Genomic DNA, 17,936 nt, shown 5'->3' with positions numbered 1-17,936 from the left:
TAAGGGAGTAGACACATTGTTCTTGTGTTCTATAATGTTCACTTATCACTAATTCACTAACACTACACTGTGTCATGCAAGTGAAATGCAAGTGAATACGACAGGTTCAATAAATTTTGATCGGTTTGCACATGTCATACTGAAGATAATCCATAATGTACGAGTAGGTAACAGAATATAATACGAGTATCTTGTGTCTCTTACAATAAATATTACTTTTTTTATTATTTACATAATTAAGCATTATATAACTTGCGTTTCTTTTCAACGTAACAATTTTATTAATAACTTTTATTAATAGCTGTGCCCCGCGGTTTCACCCGCGTTGAAAAGAAACAGGGGCACAGCTAGATCTAAAATATAAGTAGCCTAAGTTACTCCTTATTGCATCAGCTACCTGTCAATAAAAATCCCGTCAAAATCGGTCTAGCTAATTTAGAGATTAGCCAGAATAAACAGACAGACAAAAATTGTAAAAAAAATATTTTGGTGTATGTATCGTATGCATATATGCATTATATGCATGTAGTAAAAAGCGGTTATTTCAATATTAAAAACAGACACTCCAATTTTATTTATATGTACAGATAAATTCATACAAATTAATTTTATTCGAGTTTTCCAGTTTTCATAGGAGTATCTAAGAAGTTATATTTCTTCTAATACAAGATGAATTATTTTTATATACGTAAAGAATTGTTTCGATCTTTCACAAAAATGAAAGGATAGAATTTCGCAATAATCTCGATTCACGTTTAATTATGCAGAAAAATTTATAAAGTATAAAAAAAAAACAATTAAGATTTTTTCATCATTCAATTTTATTAATTGACTAAGATATTCAATATCAATGGAATAATAATTAAGTATAAGAACAACTTCGTTAAGATTTTACATACACATAATTAAGTATACAATAATATAACTATATAACATTATATGTTCACAATAAATGATATAATGTACTAAAATACTCAAAGTAATAAAAGTGTGGTAATAAAAATAAATATAATTTAAAGTGATTATTCACACATCCATTTATATTTAAGGATTTAAAATTAAGTATAAGATAAAATGCATTCCAGTCATTTCTGGTTAAATCCAGCTTAAATTTTACATTTTGGATTTATCAGAATAAAACTTATCCGTAATGCCAATATTTTGACGTATAAAAGTAAAATAAAGTTTAATTCCAAGGAATGGGAAAAAATGAGAATTTACTTTACAAAACATTTTTTTAGTACTAAATACCTTAGTTCCGTTTATGAGAGCAGTCTGTGATAAAATAAATGTTACATAATGTGTAAATATTATTACATAGTAGGAACATATTGATTGATGACGTCACACCATTAGTTTATTGTAACACGTGGTCATAAACCAAAGGCGTGTCGTGAGGAATCATATAAAATACGTATTATTGTTTATTAATTTACTGATAAGAAAGTAAATAATACTTATTGATTGTACTGTAATTCAAAACAGGATAGTAGTTTTACTACCAGATACCTTAGTATAGTGCTAACTACTGTGACACTTCCTACTAATTACATAAATAAAGCAATTTCCATTACAACGTTAAGTACATATTTAAGTATCGTACCTAACTAAGTAAAGGCACTAAACTTCCGAGGGACTTTGCGTAGTAATCAGGCTTTGTTGTTGGATGCGCCATCATCTCGTCTTCAGGAATGTTGGTCAGCACCAATAGAGTTTGGAAGCCACAAGCTTTTCCTAGGCCAACGTCTTGATCAATCCTGTAAAAGGGATATTTTTTAAACTAACAGTAGGTAAGTGGCGCTTGAACATTTCAATATCAAAAAGACCGCCGATGTGTCACAATAAAAATATTATAACTAGTAGCAGATGACCACTTTCCGTTAATATATTAAATCTTAAAATAGAAGAGTCGTAAAAATAATTTCACTTGTCTTTAAAGTAATAAACAGAAGTGCTTATTTTAAAGCCATGGCTCGATTTATTATTATCTAATTACATCCGATAACTGTCTGTAGTTTACTTCATTACAATGATGCTGACCAACGGATTTCTAGGTAGTCCAAATTCTCTTCTAGTTCTACTGTTTCTATTCAGTTGCTTCAAGATATTCAAAAATGTATGTAAAACCGAAAAAGAAATTTGTCACTTACATATCACCAATAAACAAAACTCTGCTGGGATCTGTCACACCAGCGCGCTTCATCGCAAACTCCCCAAACATCTTCCCCGGCTTTCCTAATTGCACTGGCTCTCGCTTCGACTCACTTGCTACTAGTTCACTGAATATTCCCGTACCTGTTTAAATAAAGGGATTATCCTGTATGTTCTTGAAATTAGCGTACGATCGTGAAATCCATCTGACGATAAGATAACTATGGTCATCTGTTGTCAACCTCGAATTAGAAAAAATTAGGTAGAAACCTTAGGAGTCAGCTACAGATGAGTTTCTGACCTTAAGTGTTAGATTTAAATAAGTATTTTAAGTACTACTCTTCTTTCAAAATAATAGTACAATAGGTATTTAGTAACTGTATAATGAAGAAAAAATTTTTTTGGCGAGTATTATGACGAATGATGATATTATAATGATCAGAACTACCAAAAAATCCTCAGTTTATACAGTTTATGATTTTTGGAGTCATAAAAATGTTGCAACCTATCCACTACTCCTGTTGATATTTTGGAACGTAAGAAGAAAATCAGGAAGTTCCTTACCTAGTGACAATGATCCTGGTTTCAGAGGAATATATTTATCACTGGCACCATTAATGAAGATCACCTCTGGCCGCTCCAGGTATGTAATGGCTTTGTACATCTTCGGAATGTTAACTTTGAAATCGCTGTCGAATACTACTGCGCCTATTTCTTCATCGTCTTCCAAGTACTGTTGGTATTCAGCATAGAACTCTGCTCCCAAATCAGGCTAAAGAGGTTTAATATTAAGAAATTTATAATGTATTGTGGTTATGTATAATAATATATTTTAATGTCTATACAGACTTTAAAATTGATGAACCTTCTACCTTCTTCTTATATTTGTAATTTAAATATTTTTTTACAAAATACTTACACCATCTTTGCACTTGAATCCACTAGCTTTCAATACTTCAATTGTTTCAGGACATGTTACACAATATACTGATTTGTCAAAATTTTCTGATTTTAGGAATTCTGCAATAGCCTGAGATGGAACTGTGAGATTTTCCTGCAACAAAGACAATATTATTTTGGAGATTAATTTACACTGTTATTATTATGATTGACTCGGAGAACTATTTTTTTTTTACCCTTGTGTATTTAAATGATGTAGGAAATAAATTACTGCTAAAGAGTACAAGTACAGGGTTCAAGTAGAACACTGAAAAATGAATGAACACGTAAATGAGTATAAAAAGTATTCTAAATAGCTAGAAAATATATTTATCAACAACAATATGAATAGGAACAAAGAAGTTAATTATTTTTAATATAGCCCAAATTGCAGCAATACATCCAGCTATCATTTAGGTATGAAATATAAAACAGGGTCAAATTATTTCATACAACAGAACAATACTTTCGTAAAATTGGCAATCAGTAACAACAATGCAGCTGATAAATACTACCTTTTATAATAATACTAAGGATAATAATAAATAAAAGAACTGTGATTGGATAACTTCAATCAGTCTCATTTTTAATTAAAATATTTTTTTAATTACCGCGAAGGGTTATGAGGGAACATAGTTGCCTTTTTTATAATATAGGAGTAGCAGACGAACATGCAGTCCACCTGATGGTAAGTGGCTACTGCCGCCCATGGACATCTGTAATCAACCCCAGATAGGTTTAGATATTCCTACCTAAGGTCGGCCACAGATGCGCTACCCCTGAGGACTAAGCTGGAACGCCTCGGAAATGTCTGTCTCCCTTACCACACCCTTCAAACCGGAACACAGGAGCGCTTAACACTGCTGTTATTAGGTAGAAATATGTGTGGCGGTGGTGCCGCCGGAGACCAACCACAAAGGGTTCTACCACCTTAAAAAACTTCTACAGGATGGCAAATGATAATATATCTTGCATTATAAATCTTCATCTTCAAATTATTTATTTTGAAGATAGTAGATACTATCACAATGTAAAACTAGAAGTGTAAATGAAGAACGGAACGGTAATCTCAGAAATAAAATATATTTCGAAACTTACGCTGATATGAAACCTTTATAGAACAACTACAAATATAGTGGATTTTAATAAAATCTCAAGTATTATTTAATCCCACATATACAATATCACTGAAAAAAAAATTACTTGTATGTAGTAGTTTCGAAAACTCGTTTATTGCCATCGGCGTCATTTATAGTTATAATTATCTATAGACGTTAGATAAAATAATAAAATTCCAATTATTATAATAGTGTCGTAACCTGATTCGCAATTCGCATATCGGGTCGCGTGTCATTCGACTTATGAAAATAAATGTTATCACACGTATTATCTCGTATTGCAACCCGGTTAATTAAACGCTATGATAATTCAGTATTAAATTTATCCGGGCGTATCGATACATAATAATTCTCATTGTTACATTTACAGTAGTTACACTTCTCACGATATTATTGGATTGGTATTATTTCACAGTTTCTATAAATGATGTAAATTTGAGTTGTCAAATTATGTTACGTATTTTAAAAGCTGATTATTATTTAGTCGTATTTATGTATGTATGTTAGTGTGGATACCTCGGTATTATTTAAGTTTGACTTACTTCCTGGTAACCCATTGAGCTGAATTTTGAATGTGTAAGTAAATCAGATGATAATGAATATTATTTAAACAAATCACGTGTCAGTAATTTCCTATTAAAGAGTTCCAACGAAGTCTAACTACAGTTAATTGAATACTATGATGATAAGGTATTACATTCATTCGGGCGTATCAATATAATATAATAATTCTAATTATAACATTTACATAAGTAACACTTCTCATTTGGCATTTCACGGTTTTTATAAATAATGCAAAGTCCAATCGTAAACATATTTAATGTATTTTTTAAAACATCCCTGGGCAACTTATCTAATAGCTTAGCAACGAAGTCTTATTACAAAGGATTATACCATCTTTGAAGATTTTTGGAAGAGATTAGCCAAGAAATTGATATTTCGTCATTATTTTGTTTTAAATAAATTTACCATTTTAATACAAACAAGCTGAATTGGATAATACATTGACGTAATGCGAAGTTTAACTTCTGATGCATTTAGTGAAAGCAGATTTAATATAAAAAAAAACCTTACATAACCAGACTCAATGCCTGCCGCTTTAAACAGATCTTCGTAATTCTTCTGTGTCCTAATACTGTTATTTGAGACGAAATGCACCGTCTTCCCGAGTCGCTTCATCAGCTCGATGAAGTCTCCTGACCCTGGGATGGGCGTCTTCGCCCAGATTACACCTAGGAACAATAAAATTGATTTAAATTTTTACGTATTTTTATTCATGTTATTATTTTCAACAATACTTAGTTTTATAAAACAACAATGCCATCAAGTTAAGCCTAAATAACTACCGATACATAAGCTACCTATCACAAATTTCTGACAAGTATCTATCATCATTCATCATAGGTAGAGTTGGGGTGATGATGAATGATACGTACACAAATTAAAATCTTATATATAAAATTCGTGTGTCACAATGTTAGTTACCGTACTCCTCCGAAACGGCTTTACCGATTTTTACCAAATTTTATATGCATATACAGTAGCTCTGAGAATCCGCTACTATCTATTTTCATACCCCTAAGTAATAAGGTTCCCGGGTTAGCTAGTAACTATATAAAATGTGTTTTATTGTTCTTATCTGTATTTATTGTATTATGGAAACCTATCTAGAATACATTATTGTTTGCTACTTCTATAAAGAAATCATTGAATTCACCCCATTTGCCCTGGACTAAGTCAGCATCATCAGCAACCTTTTGTTTTTTCACTACTCCTAGATTTCCTCTCAGATCGAGAAGTATTTGGGCTACGCTGGTAAAGAGTTGACATACTATTCTGTGTGAATAAACTTCTTTATAAAACTTTTAGACATGAAAGCTTCCTAATGGTGGTTTCCTTCAACGTTTAAGTATATGATATTTAATTTGCAACACGCGTAAAATTTTCAAAAACAAGAGTTGCGCGCCCGGTATGTGAACTCTGTACCCTTACCATGAGTTTTTACGTTTTGACAAATATGACTGTTTTGGTGTTTGTTTTTTCATATTTGCCCATACAATACACAATCAACGCCCCTAGCGGATTGTTTCAGAACTATAGTGTCAGTAACGTAACATTAAATGTCGAAATTGACAAAATGGCGCTTTATATTTTGTCTCTTTTGGGGACATGTGAGGTAGACAAAAAGTTCATCGTCACTTGAGCACTTACGGAACGGAATAATTAATTGAGTAAATGTAACTTAAAATTGTGGGATGTTTTGAAAACTCATGGTAAGAGTACTGGACCCTAATGTAAGAGGCCTAAACATACCAAGAGACTAATATGATACGATTAAAAGACAGAAATAGGAGTGTCGGTTATAACACCGAAGTTTAACTGCAATGATACCATTTCAATTAACGCAAATGACGCGATAAGTCATTTATTTACTCAATTAATAAATTATATCAGCAATTTATTACGGAAGTTGTAGGCAACTCTCGTTACCAATTAATCACCCTCTGATAATTACTTCGTGACTGATGAGCCATCGAATATCGAGTTACGGGCTTTAATGGTTGTTATTCGCAGGGCTCATAGCCAAGTGATGGCTGTGGACTGTTTTTATATGGAATTTAAGAAGTAGTTTGAAGTTTCCTTGGTTCGATTTTTGAGGTACTTAGTCTTTTAGAGGTAGCAAAGCATCAGTGGACGACCTCAGAAAGGACTCCAAAGTTATTTAGGGTTGATTTCAAAAGATCTACCTGATGGTAAGTAGCCACCGGTGGGGTTTTTGGTGGCTTGGGGTGGATGGATTATATAAAAAATCTGATGCTTAGTGATCACAGCCATCCAGGGACATATCAACAACAAATAGAATTGGAACCTACTTGCCTGGTTATGCTTCTTTAGAAGACTAAGTTGAGACGCCTTGTGTGGCTCTGCCTTACCACATCCTTTAATCAGAATCCCGCAGCATTTAACACTGCATAAGCGAAATAGGCAAGTTGGTTATATTTCTGCAGTCAACGACAAACTGATAGTCCGCTCTGAAGTTGTTGCGAGCAGATGTAGTCCTACAATTTGCTATGGTGACGCGACTCATTTCTATATTCAGAGCGGAATAGCAGTTTAGCGCTCACTATACCTTTAGAAAGTTTACTCTCATTTCAAAACCAATATTTACTTTACTTTTTGATAATTTTCCCAAAATATCGGTACAGTGAGATAACGTTCAAATTGTAAACACAGACACAACATTTAATTTATTTTATTGCATAAATAAACAGATAAATTATATCAACAAATTTTATCATGCGGATATAAAATACGAGAGATAACGCTATCCGTATCAAAAACTTATATTTTGATACGGATTGAGACTCGCGTGGTTGTGTTGTCACTATAAATGTCTGATACGCATAGGGTTACAGGTTCGATTCCAGGTCAGGAAACTATCAAAATTATTCCGCGATTGAGTTTATGGTGAAAACTCATTCGCGGCTGATTGATACCAGGCTGATACGTAGAGGAGTAGGTTCGATCCCCGGTCAGGATCCCCAGTCAAATATTAGATGATTGAGGTTTCAATTCAGAGCCTGAGTGCTTTTGTACTTTTTTTGTATTCAGTTTTTTCATGGCATAGTTTCATGACGGACAAGAAGGATACAGTTAAAAAGCATGCAACTCATCTGATGTTGAGTGGCCAACCAAGGAAAGGAACAACTTCAAAAACAAATTAGGTGTTACCTGACATTCATCACTGATATACTGTTTGCGTAAGTGGAACGTTTTATAAATTCCTGAAAACATGTAAGATAACAGTATGTATATTTACTAGGCTATTGTCAGAATAGATTCAGCATTTATTTTTCTACCCATTATGACTAAGTTGAAACGCCTCATATCACACATTCCTTGAAGTACGAATGAAAATACAGAGTACAGAGTACCATTTGCTGCAAATGCTTCCTTATTTACCGTAACTTCAGATTTCACGAAGTATTAAGCATACTTCATATAACCAGTTTTAAAACTGAGTTCGCTTAGCAACACGCGTTTTTACAAATTCGAACCTTAACTGTAACGTCAAAACGCCATTTTCATTTGACAATTTCAACATGGAACAGCTACGCGAATATACTCCTAATGCTTGTGGTAATAGGGGTTATGTGAAACAGGAATGGTATCACAAGGTAGAACAATGCGAGTGCGTCTATGCATGTTATGCACGGGATAAGAACATGACTGACTTGTAGGGTTGCCAGTAGTATTAAATGTGAAACTGTTATAAAAGTATTTAATTTTATTTTTAACACGCTTTTTTATAATTTGAAGTATGCATCTGTTCATCCGTTAATCATACCCGACATAAAATAAGAGCCCTACCAGAGATTGATCACAGTTGGGTTGCTCTAGCTATCTTTGAGAATAAAATTGGAACGTCTTGGATAAGTACGTCTCCCTTACCATACCCTTCAAACAAGAATACAGAGTTTAACGCTGCTGTTATTAGGCAGAAATAGGTGCATATGCAGTCAAATAATAAAGGGTTCTACCAACTCCACGACATTTTAAGTCATCATCGTCAAGCAATTCCTGGTCACATGACCCTCAGCAAGGCCGTAGTGGAACACATATTTTAATGCTTCGATCAATTGTTGATCGAAGGTTTTAATGCTATCGATTTCAGTTTTAGTACTCATACATCGTTAAACGTTATCAAAAACCTATAAAGCATGTGTTTATACTACTGTGCTCTGAGTAGCTCAACTGTGAAATGTGTTAACGCTTACTTCTAAGACACTTCTACTTCGCTATTTTGACCACGTGATCATCGATATTTTCATACATTTTAGAGTTTCTACAGCGCAAGCGATTGTAAAATGTCATCTTGGCTAGCCCCCCAGATATTTGTTCATTTAAGTCGTCGGAAAGCCATTACTGTTCTACTGCTGGACACGGGTCTCCTCTCAGAATGGAATGGCTTTAGGCTATATTCCACAGCGCTTGTCAAGAGCAAATGGTAGACTTAACACATACATATTTGAACTCACAGATGTGGGAGTGAAGTGAAACTTCTTCAATTTTTTTCACCGTTATAGCAAATTATGGTAAATAAGTTCTAACACGCACATGATTAAAAAAAATCGGAGGTACGTGAGGTTTGAACCTCGGACCCACTGATTGAGAGGCCGAGATCCATTTTGCTTAGAACCCGTGGTCAACATTCGCAATTAACTTGAGGTCTCATATTCAATAATATACTAAGGTGATAAGGATAACTATCACGTCACGCAGCGGTCATTGACCCCAGCCAGCCAAAACCCGAACGTTGAATTTAGGATTATGATTTGCGATTGGCTGTTTTTTGCGGATGTGCTTAGTGTACTCGTATTAGCAGGCACCAACACATCCATTGCAAGTATGGGACTATGTGTCCAATATAATGGAGCTCTTATTTTAGCAGCAACGTGGTAGATTAATATATGCACTTGTCCGCGAGGTGGACTATGGCCTAATCCTTCTCATTCTAAGAAAAGGCCGTGCGCTGCACTGGGACAGTAATGGGTGGACGACAATTGGTCCAGCCTGGCCCACTAAGCAGCAAATGTCATATTATTCAGCATTTTTATACCTATGTATTAGTTGCTCAATGCCAATTAATTGTACTTACTCATAATATTATCATCATGACGAAGCAAGTTGATAATTAAGTTTCCTCAAATTATGTCATGCTTACAATACTAGTATCTACTTTGATTAAAGTACATGGTTGTAAAATTAAATTCTAACGGCGGTTATTAATAATCAATCTATCCGAGTTTTACTTAATACGAAATTTAACTATATCTATCGATATAAGTGTATCTTCTACCTATACCACAGTTATGAGATTTTATTGTACTAAGATTTATTACACTGTATTTTATGAGTTTTATAGAGTGAGAAAATATGAGTAGGTAGGTATTCGCATATAAATTGTTAGGACTCATAAAATTAAATTATATTTATAAGAAGTATAATAAATACAATAACAGAAAATTTACATAGTAAGTATATATTAAATACAATAATTCTAACAAATTAAATGAATTATCACTGCAATGGTGTCAATTTGCATAAAATTACTTGATACAAGTACGTATTTTAGAATAATTGTGTACAAAATTAGGTAATTTAAAGTATAAAATGTGATACTTAAAATTTCCAAGGCATAATATTGTGTTCTGAAGTCTCACATGACATAGAGGATTATTATCACATTGCTTCGGAGGTATAGAAAATAATAATTGAATTGGTTAAATATTTCTGTATTAACTTCTATTACATATTATTTTATTATGTCATCAGATAATCATTGTTTTATTATGATAAATATGAATGGAACCATCACAATATAGGTGTTAACGATTGCTGTCGACATAAAAAACGTAACAAATTATTACGATTATCACGACTTAAAACGACAATTCGCTCACACATGTAACAATATAGATCAATAACTGCCGTTGCTAAGGTCAACATAGATAACGTGTTTGTAATCAATGACGCAACTTACCATCACAGTCTGAGAATACATGGTCGAACGAAGCGAGGAACTTCTCCAAATCACTCTGGTTAAGTTGTTCTAAATTCACCGGATTCACCATTTTTACAAAACAGCACTGTTGTAAAGTTTGACACGTGTGTTCCTAACCTACCGGCGGCGGCGACTGCGACTGCGTAGACTGACGTCAGCCGAATATAAATATAGAGCGAGGATTCCTACTGTTTTCTGTGTTTTAATCGTTGCGTCATTATGTGTAATCTTTGTAAGTATGTAATACGTAAACATTAAAAAGTTTGGTACTGTTTATTATACTGTTATGTGTAAAAAATGTTATAAAATATTATGTCTGGTAAATTAAAGATTACATACCAATTAAATTAAATTAATAATAGATTATTTAAAACTTAATTTAATTTTGGGATTTGTGTCTTCAGTTATTATTTGGCAGTTGTACGAGTATATTGGGGAAAGGCATTAAAAATAACAAGGAAAATATTTTTTTTATATCCCATACTAAGTGACTTTTAGGGTTCCGTACCCAAAGGGTAAAAACGGAACCCTATTACTAAGACTTCGCTGTCTGTCCGTCTGTCACAGGGCTATATCTCCGGAACCGTAATAAATAGACATGAAATCTTAACAGATGATGCATAACGGTGGCCGCTATAACAACAAATACAAAAAAATATAAAGTTGAATATTAAAGGGGGTTTTCATACAACAAACGGGTATTTTTCGGCATTTTTCGATCTAACTCTTACACCGTACTAAAAAGTCGGTTGAAATTTTTACAATCCGTTTACTACTACAACTGGTATTATAATAAATACAAATAAGAAACATAAAACATATTTTAATATAGTTATTTTAATTTTACTATACGTTGTTTATGTATTATTCATCATCACCCCAACGCCATCTATTTTTGTGTTATATAACTAAGTATTGTTGACGTATCATTCATCTTCACCCCAACGACATCTATTGTTGTATCATATAACTAAGTATTAAAATAATAAAATGAATAAAAATAAGTAAAAAATAATGAATGAATGAAATACGGAAGCCTCCATGTGCGAGTTCGACTCGTACTTAGCGAATTATATTAATAACTTATATTATTTGCTACATTTCATATTATTATCTTTTTTTATAATTATTTAATTAAAGTCATTTTTTTTAATTTGCTGCGAACGAAATGGAAAATGGGAAAATAGTGGCCAATAATTTTTTCGAGTTCTGTCTTAGATAATAATTTAAGTCCTTCTCACATGTCGGGTTTCGTTCCTTGTCCTATTAACACGATATTTTAATAGTCGCACTTGTTTTCGACTACGTAACCACTTACTGTTCTTTCCTGACGTACAATGGAACATACAATCAAGTTCAAAGTTCCGCATACCGACCGTTACATAAAATAAAGAGTATTATGTGAAAACAGAACATCTTGTACATAACAGTTACATTTCATAAACACACACACAAACCGTTGTCAAGTTAGAAGCCAAATTAATGGAGTCTAGCAAAAGAACTGTTATTTCAGAATTTCAGATAAAGAAAGGAAAACTTCTTGGAAGTTCTGAAAAGGTTACACAGATGAGGGTGACCATAATATTTGGAAAAATGGACACTGTCCAACTTGAATAAAATGAAATAAAATAAAATATTTTTATAGGTTTTTTTTTTATAATATAGAAATAGCAGACGAGCATACAGTCCACCTGATAGTAAATGGCTACTACCGCCCATGGACATCTGTAATCAACCCCAGATAGGATTAGATATTCCCACCTGAGGTCGGCCACAGATGCGCCGCTACTCCTGAGGACTAAGCTGGAACGCCTCGGAAAATATGTCTCCCTTACCATACCCTTCAAACCAGAACACAGCAGCGCTTGACACTGTTGTTATTAGGTAGAAATAGTTGTGGCGGTGGTGCCGCCGGAGTCGAACCACAAAGGGTTCTACCACCTTCAAAGCACAAAAGGAAAATCGAAAGCTAAAGATAAAGATACGAGTACTATAATCTTTAATTTAAATGTAAAATTATATTTAAAAACATATTTTTATAAAAATCTTTCATGGACAAAATAACGCAAAATTAAGCAGAAGGTAAATTTCTGATTATTGTAATTCCATAACTTAGATTGGATGTATTTATTTAAATATTTTACTGTCGTAGCCATAGACCAGTAAAGATTACTGACTCACTGTCATCTATTTTCGTGTTTGAAATATATTAAAAAAATGTAGTTTTAAGATCATTTACGTATGAAACGATATTTCTCCGCACTTTTTCCTCGATTTCGTGTTTTTGCACCACTTAACTGCGCATGTCGGCATTATTCCGCGCAAATTACACTATGACAGCCATTAAATGGCTGACAGAAACGTCATCCGTTTCAGCCATTTAATGGCTTCCTTCAATTACAAGGCGGTGAGATATCTATACTTATCTATGGTCATAGCATAAGAACCACTTGACGTAAAATTCACGGTCAGTAGAATAGCATTTATTGAACTTTGTCGAATTAAAAAAAACCCTTACATTCACTACTGGCACCTGATTTAAAACTAATTTGTAATTTTAATCAATGTTTCGTCTGTGCTGTATTAACTAAGACCATATTCAATTTACCAGGAACTATCCATATAAACAACTAACATGCAGTAACCCTACACCGAGTATACGTGCGGTATCTCTTGAAAACTCTCCGGAGATCTGCTAAACATTTTATTTCACTATAAATCGTCTCCTTTGTAGGGTTGTCACAACTTTGTTCTAAAAATAGTTTTAATCTTTAAAATATACGACTGGTTTTAAAAACAAGTGGTCCCTCAGATGTCAAAATTTAACAATAATCATAAATACCTTTCTGCCGTCGTACATCGTATTTCTTTATGTGTTCTTTTTTCTTGTATCTGTATTGTGTGTGCATAAATAATAAATAAGTAAATAAATAAATATTCCGTTTTTTTTTCACCGATTTCGATAAAGGAGGTTCTATATTCGACCGCTATGGTGTAAACTTGTATGTCCGCGATTTTTATAAAAGCTACTAATACAATTTGGATGGAGTTTGGAAAGAAATAAAACCGGTCGATAAACAAAATGGAAAAAGTGCGAGCTGTTTTGTCCTTAGTTATAATAATTTAAAACGAATAAAATATGGGTCCTAATTTATTTACTGTAATGGTTAAAGCGAGCCTAGCCTCCAACACACTGGATTACTTTAGAGTGTGATTATTACTCAATCGTAATAATTATCATGTGTAAATACACTAATTGCTAAATATATATTAATAGTCTATATTTATACACTTACACCAATTTGCACCAATTGTTATTTTACTAAGATAATAATCATTATAATTATTTATCTAGAGTAGAGAGCGTAGAATTATAGCGACTTATAATGTACCTACTGATCTCTAAGCAGCTTATATATGTATTACAGCGTGTTATGTATTATTGGACTTAGAAATGTGATTTAGTCTAATTGAAGCCATTTACAACTACAGAGTTCAAATCTACTACCTTATAGGCAGAAAATAAGTTTTAAGCGCAGATGTGTATCCGTTTGAAACATGTGGCAAGTGGACATATACCAAGACGTTAAAACGTAGTCCTTAGGGGTGGCAATGACTATATTCGATGGGGTTAACTGATTAAAATCTAGTTAAGATTTGACCCCCATAAATGAATTAACAATACAAGTTTAATAGAAGGTTGTAAAAATATTCATCATCATCAACCCATTACTGTCCCACTGCTGGGCACGGGTCTCCTCTCAGAATGAGAAAGATTACGCTTTAGTCCATAGCGCTGACCAAGTGCGTATTGGAAGACTTCACATTCACAGCACTGTTAAGCGCTGCTGTGTTCTGGTCTGAAAGTTGTGGTAAGGGAGACATACTTATCCGAGGCGCTCCAGCTTATTCCTTAGGGTTAGCGGCGCATCTGTGGCCGTCCTCAGATAGGAATATCTAAACCAATCTGGGGTTGATCCGGATGTCCATAGGTGGCAGTAGTCACTTACCACCAGGTCGACTGCCAGCTTATCTGATACTCCTATATTATAAAAAAAACATCGAAAACTTTTGTAAAAATATTAAAATGTATCAACCCTAACTTACACCGGATAATATCATTTTGTTACCTAAGTAGTGTTTTGCACCCAACTCTACATGACGAAATAAATTCCTATTGTTTTATGTACAAACAAATAAAAGTGTCCATAAACGTAAAATATCTGAGACACGCTTCCTAAAGGATCTTGTGAGTTTTATTGAGGACAAAGTTTTCAGTTTTAGCTGAACTTTCGTGAAGTAAATCCTTTTAGTCGGGGAAATATTCTAAACGGTTCCTTGAATTAGCATTAGGTATAAAACTTTTCATTTCGTTTCGTTTCTTTATTCTAATATTGAAATTATTTCTTTTTATTAATTAAATATAATTAATTTGTTGTACTTACGATAATAAATATTTTTTCATATATTATGTGTATTTAAATGATTCGACTTTAACGGTAAAAACTCGTTCACAACGTATTAGTTAGTTCTTAGGTAGAAAATGCACCAAATTGTACTTTTGGAAGGGCTGGGCGGAAATGACTATCTGTCATGTTCACTTCATGCTCGCTGACTACATAATTTTATTTATAGTAATATTAAAAAATATATTAATATTTTGAACAATATGGCTAACAGTATATTAGCCTTACAGTCTAGGTATTGAAACATGTAACGTAAGAGTTATATTTAAAATCAATAATGGTAACAAACATTAAATAGTAAGTATAACATACTTATATCTTTAAGTGGTAATAACACACTTAAAATGATGTTAATTACATTAAATACCATATTGGATGATAACTTGTACTGACTTATACAATGTATCTAGTTCAATAGTACAAGGACATAGTTATTAGTAGTTTCAGTCAATTAATACTTGTCTGTTATATTACTTAGTTTCATCGTGTGACAAAATAGTTGTTAGAATTTCAATATAGTTATGAGATACATTGAAGATTTTGAAGGTGGTAGAACTTGTGGTTTGTGGTTCGACTCCGGTGGCACCACCACCACACCTATTTCTGCCGAATAACAGTAGTGTTAAGCGCTGCTGTGTTCTGGTTTGTAGGGTATGGTAAGGAAGACGTACTTTTCAGAGGCATTCGAGCTTAGTCCTCAGGTGTAGCGGTGCATCTGTGGCCAAACTCAGGTAGGAATATCTAATGCTATCTGAGGTTGTTTCCAGATGTTCATGGGTGGCAGTAGCTTCTCACCATCAGGTGGATTGCATGTTAGTCAGTCACTCCTATATTATATATCTTAATTCTTTTTACGTGTAGCAATTACAACACTGATAACTCTGTATTTATTATCAGTCTATGGAGGGTAATGTTTTACGAATCTATATATGTCTCATTCTTTGGCATTCCTTCCAGTCTAAACGGCTTGACGAATTTTAACATATGAGGTGTCGTTGGATTCGTTTCAATTGTGGGAATAACATAGGCATAATTTAAAGCAGTCGGATGTTTATTTTTATAATAATTACTAGTAATCAAATTATTGCTTATAAAGACAGAAAAATCCTATGACACATTACATTTTAAATGCTCTTAATATCCGGCAAATAGTTTATCTACCATGCCTTGGGTATTGGAGTGGATCGAGTTGTTTCGGCGCGACTAATTCCGTTGATTGGTGTAATTTGGAAAAGGTCGGTGATTGTCTATAACAGGAGATTGCTTTGTTTTTTGTTCGAGCAAAAAGCGTAACAATTATCCCGTGAAATGCTGTACATTTTCTCTTGTGACTAAAATTGCGAACGCCAAGCTTCCTTGTTAACCGCTCGCCTAAGATTTTCAAAAAAGGTAAAAGATACGCAAAGGCAAGTATTTTTTACAACTTCGGGATAAATCATTTTTATTACTGAAACCATTTACTTCTACATATGTTTCTCTGTATTGTAAGTATTGCTATTTGTGTATTCGTCTTTGTGTGTGTCCGTGGCATCCACGATACAGGGAATCCTAGTGAGGGGCTGTGAGTGTAGAAAGCGTTTAACTAATTATATTCGTTTAAATTAACTTGTAATTATTTGAAAACAAAAAAACACCTGCATAAATTAATCTATGTTACACCCACAATTTAAGGAAATCCAATGACACCTCGTATGTTAAAATCTGTCAAGCTGTTTGTGCTGTGTAGTTCCGGAATCAGAAAAGGGCTACGGTATCATACCGTAGCCCTATTCTGATTCCGGAACCGTCGGTATCCCCTGCCTGTCATAAGAGGCTACTAAAAGGGGCTTTCGGGGTTACGGGCGGCAAGAGTGGGAGCTTAAAACGCCCGGCTAGCGACCCCGGGAAGGACGGCGGTATGTGTTGTATCATTCCGTGGTATACACCCGACTGTGTGGTGATACAATCTCAACTGGGCGGAGCCCGACGGGGCAGTGCGCTGAGAGGACTCCGGTCGCGTTCCTTTGGAAATCCGGAGTCCTCTACACAGCGCCGAGGACGGCCACCGGGGGGGTTTTAGTGCGGTAAAAGTCCCACATAACCCCGTGCCGCTGTCACGGCACTGGGAACCTTTTGAAGTTTCCCCCTCGAGACAAAAACAAACGAGAAAAAAATATGTTAAAAAAGTTAATGTTAAAAAACATACATAATAATAAATAATTTTACATAGTTTATCACACACCTACACAGTAGTAAGTTATAATTGTTTAACTTCACACGTAGGTTGAATTGTGGGTGGACTCGAATAACAATAATTCAAAAGTTATATAGGCAGAGCTAACTTTAATGAAATTGAAATAGTACCTAGATATGTCAAATGTACTTAATGTTGGCACCAAATGGCGTTTTTATCCATGAGAACGTGGAATGCGTAATAAATATATATCTACAAGCAAACCATCTAAAAGTGATTACAGACGGAAATATATAATCAATCCCATTTTTTTTTACTCCCAGATGAATAGGTGGAAAAATGGGCTACCCATTGCGAAGGGAGGCGGGATAATGCATCCTAACACGCCCAGGCCGCGACGACGGTACCTGGGGAGTGTGGGGCTCCTGAAAGGACAATCCTTAAGGGAAGCCAACCCACTAAACTCCTCCTTTCAAGCTTTCGTCCTAGGGGACCGTACAGCCGACATCGGATAGCGACCTCTC

The 17,936-nt window shown here is 34.0% G+C and overlaps 1 protein-coding gene across 1 annotated transcript; it reads right to left on the bottom strand.

Annotated features, from left to right (window-relative positions):
• Window positions 1-1,308: 1,308 nt before the first annotated feature.
• Window positions 1,309-10,922, bottom strand: LOC140744766 (uncharacterized). The gene is made up of 6 exons (XM_073076419.1): window positions 10,753-10,922; window positions 5,283-5,440; window positions 3,071-3,205; window positions 2,716-2,923; window positions 2,151-2,295; window positions 1,309-1,757 (listed from the first exon to the last, which is right to left on the bottom strand). Exons 1-6 carry the CDS (start codon window positions 10,841-10,843, stop codon window positions 1,604-1,606), a joined length of 891 nt encoding a protein of 296 aa, XP_072932520.1. The 5' UTR covers window positions 10,844-10,922; the 3' UTR covers window positions 1,309-1,603.
• Window positions 10,923-17,936: the final 7,014 nt, after the last annotated feature.

Source organism: Epargyreus clarus, unplaced genomic scaffold (assembly GCF_041222505.1).
Source record: "Epargyreus clarus isolate Ecla_fem2 unplaced genomic scaffold, WU_Ecla_fem_2.2 ptg000009l, whole genome shotgun sequence".
NCBI classification, from domain to species: Eukaryota; Metazoa; Arthropoda; class Insecta; order Lepidoptera; family Hesperiidae; genus Epargyreus; species Epargyreus clarus.
The sequence above is the reverse complement of the archived record's forward strand: the minus strand, read 5'-3'. Positions and strand labels throughout refer to the sequence as shown.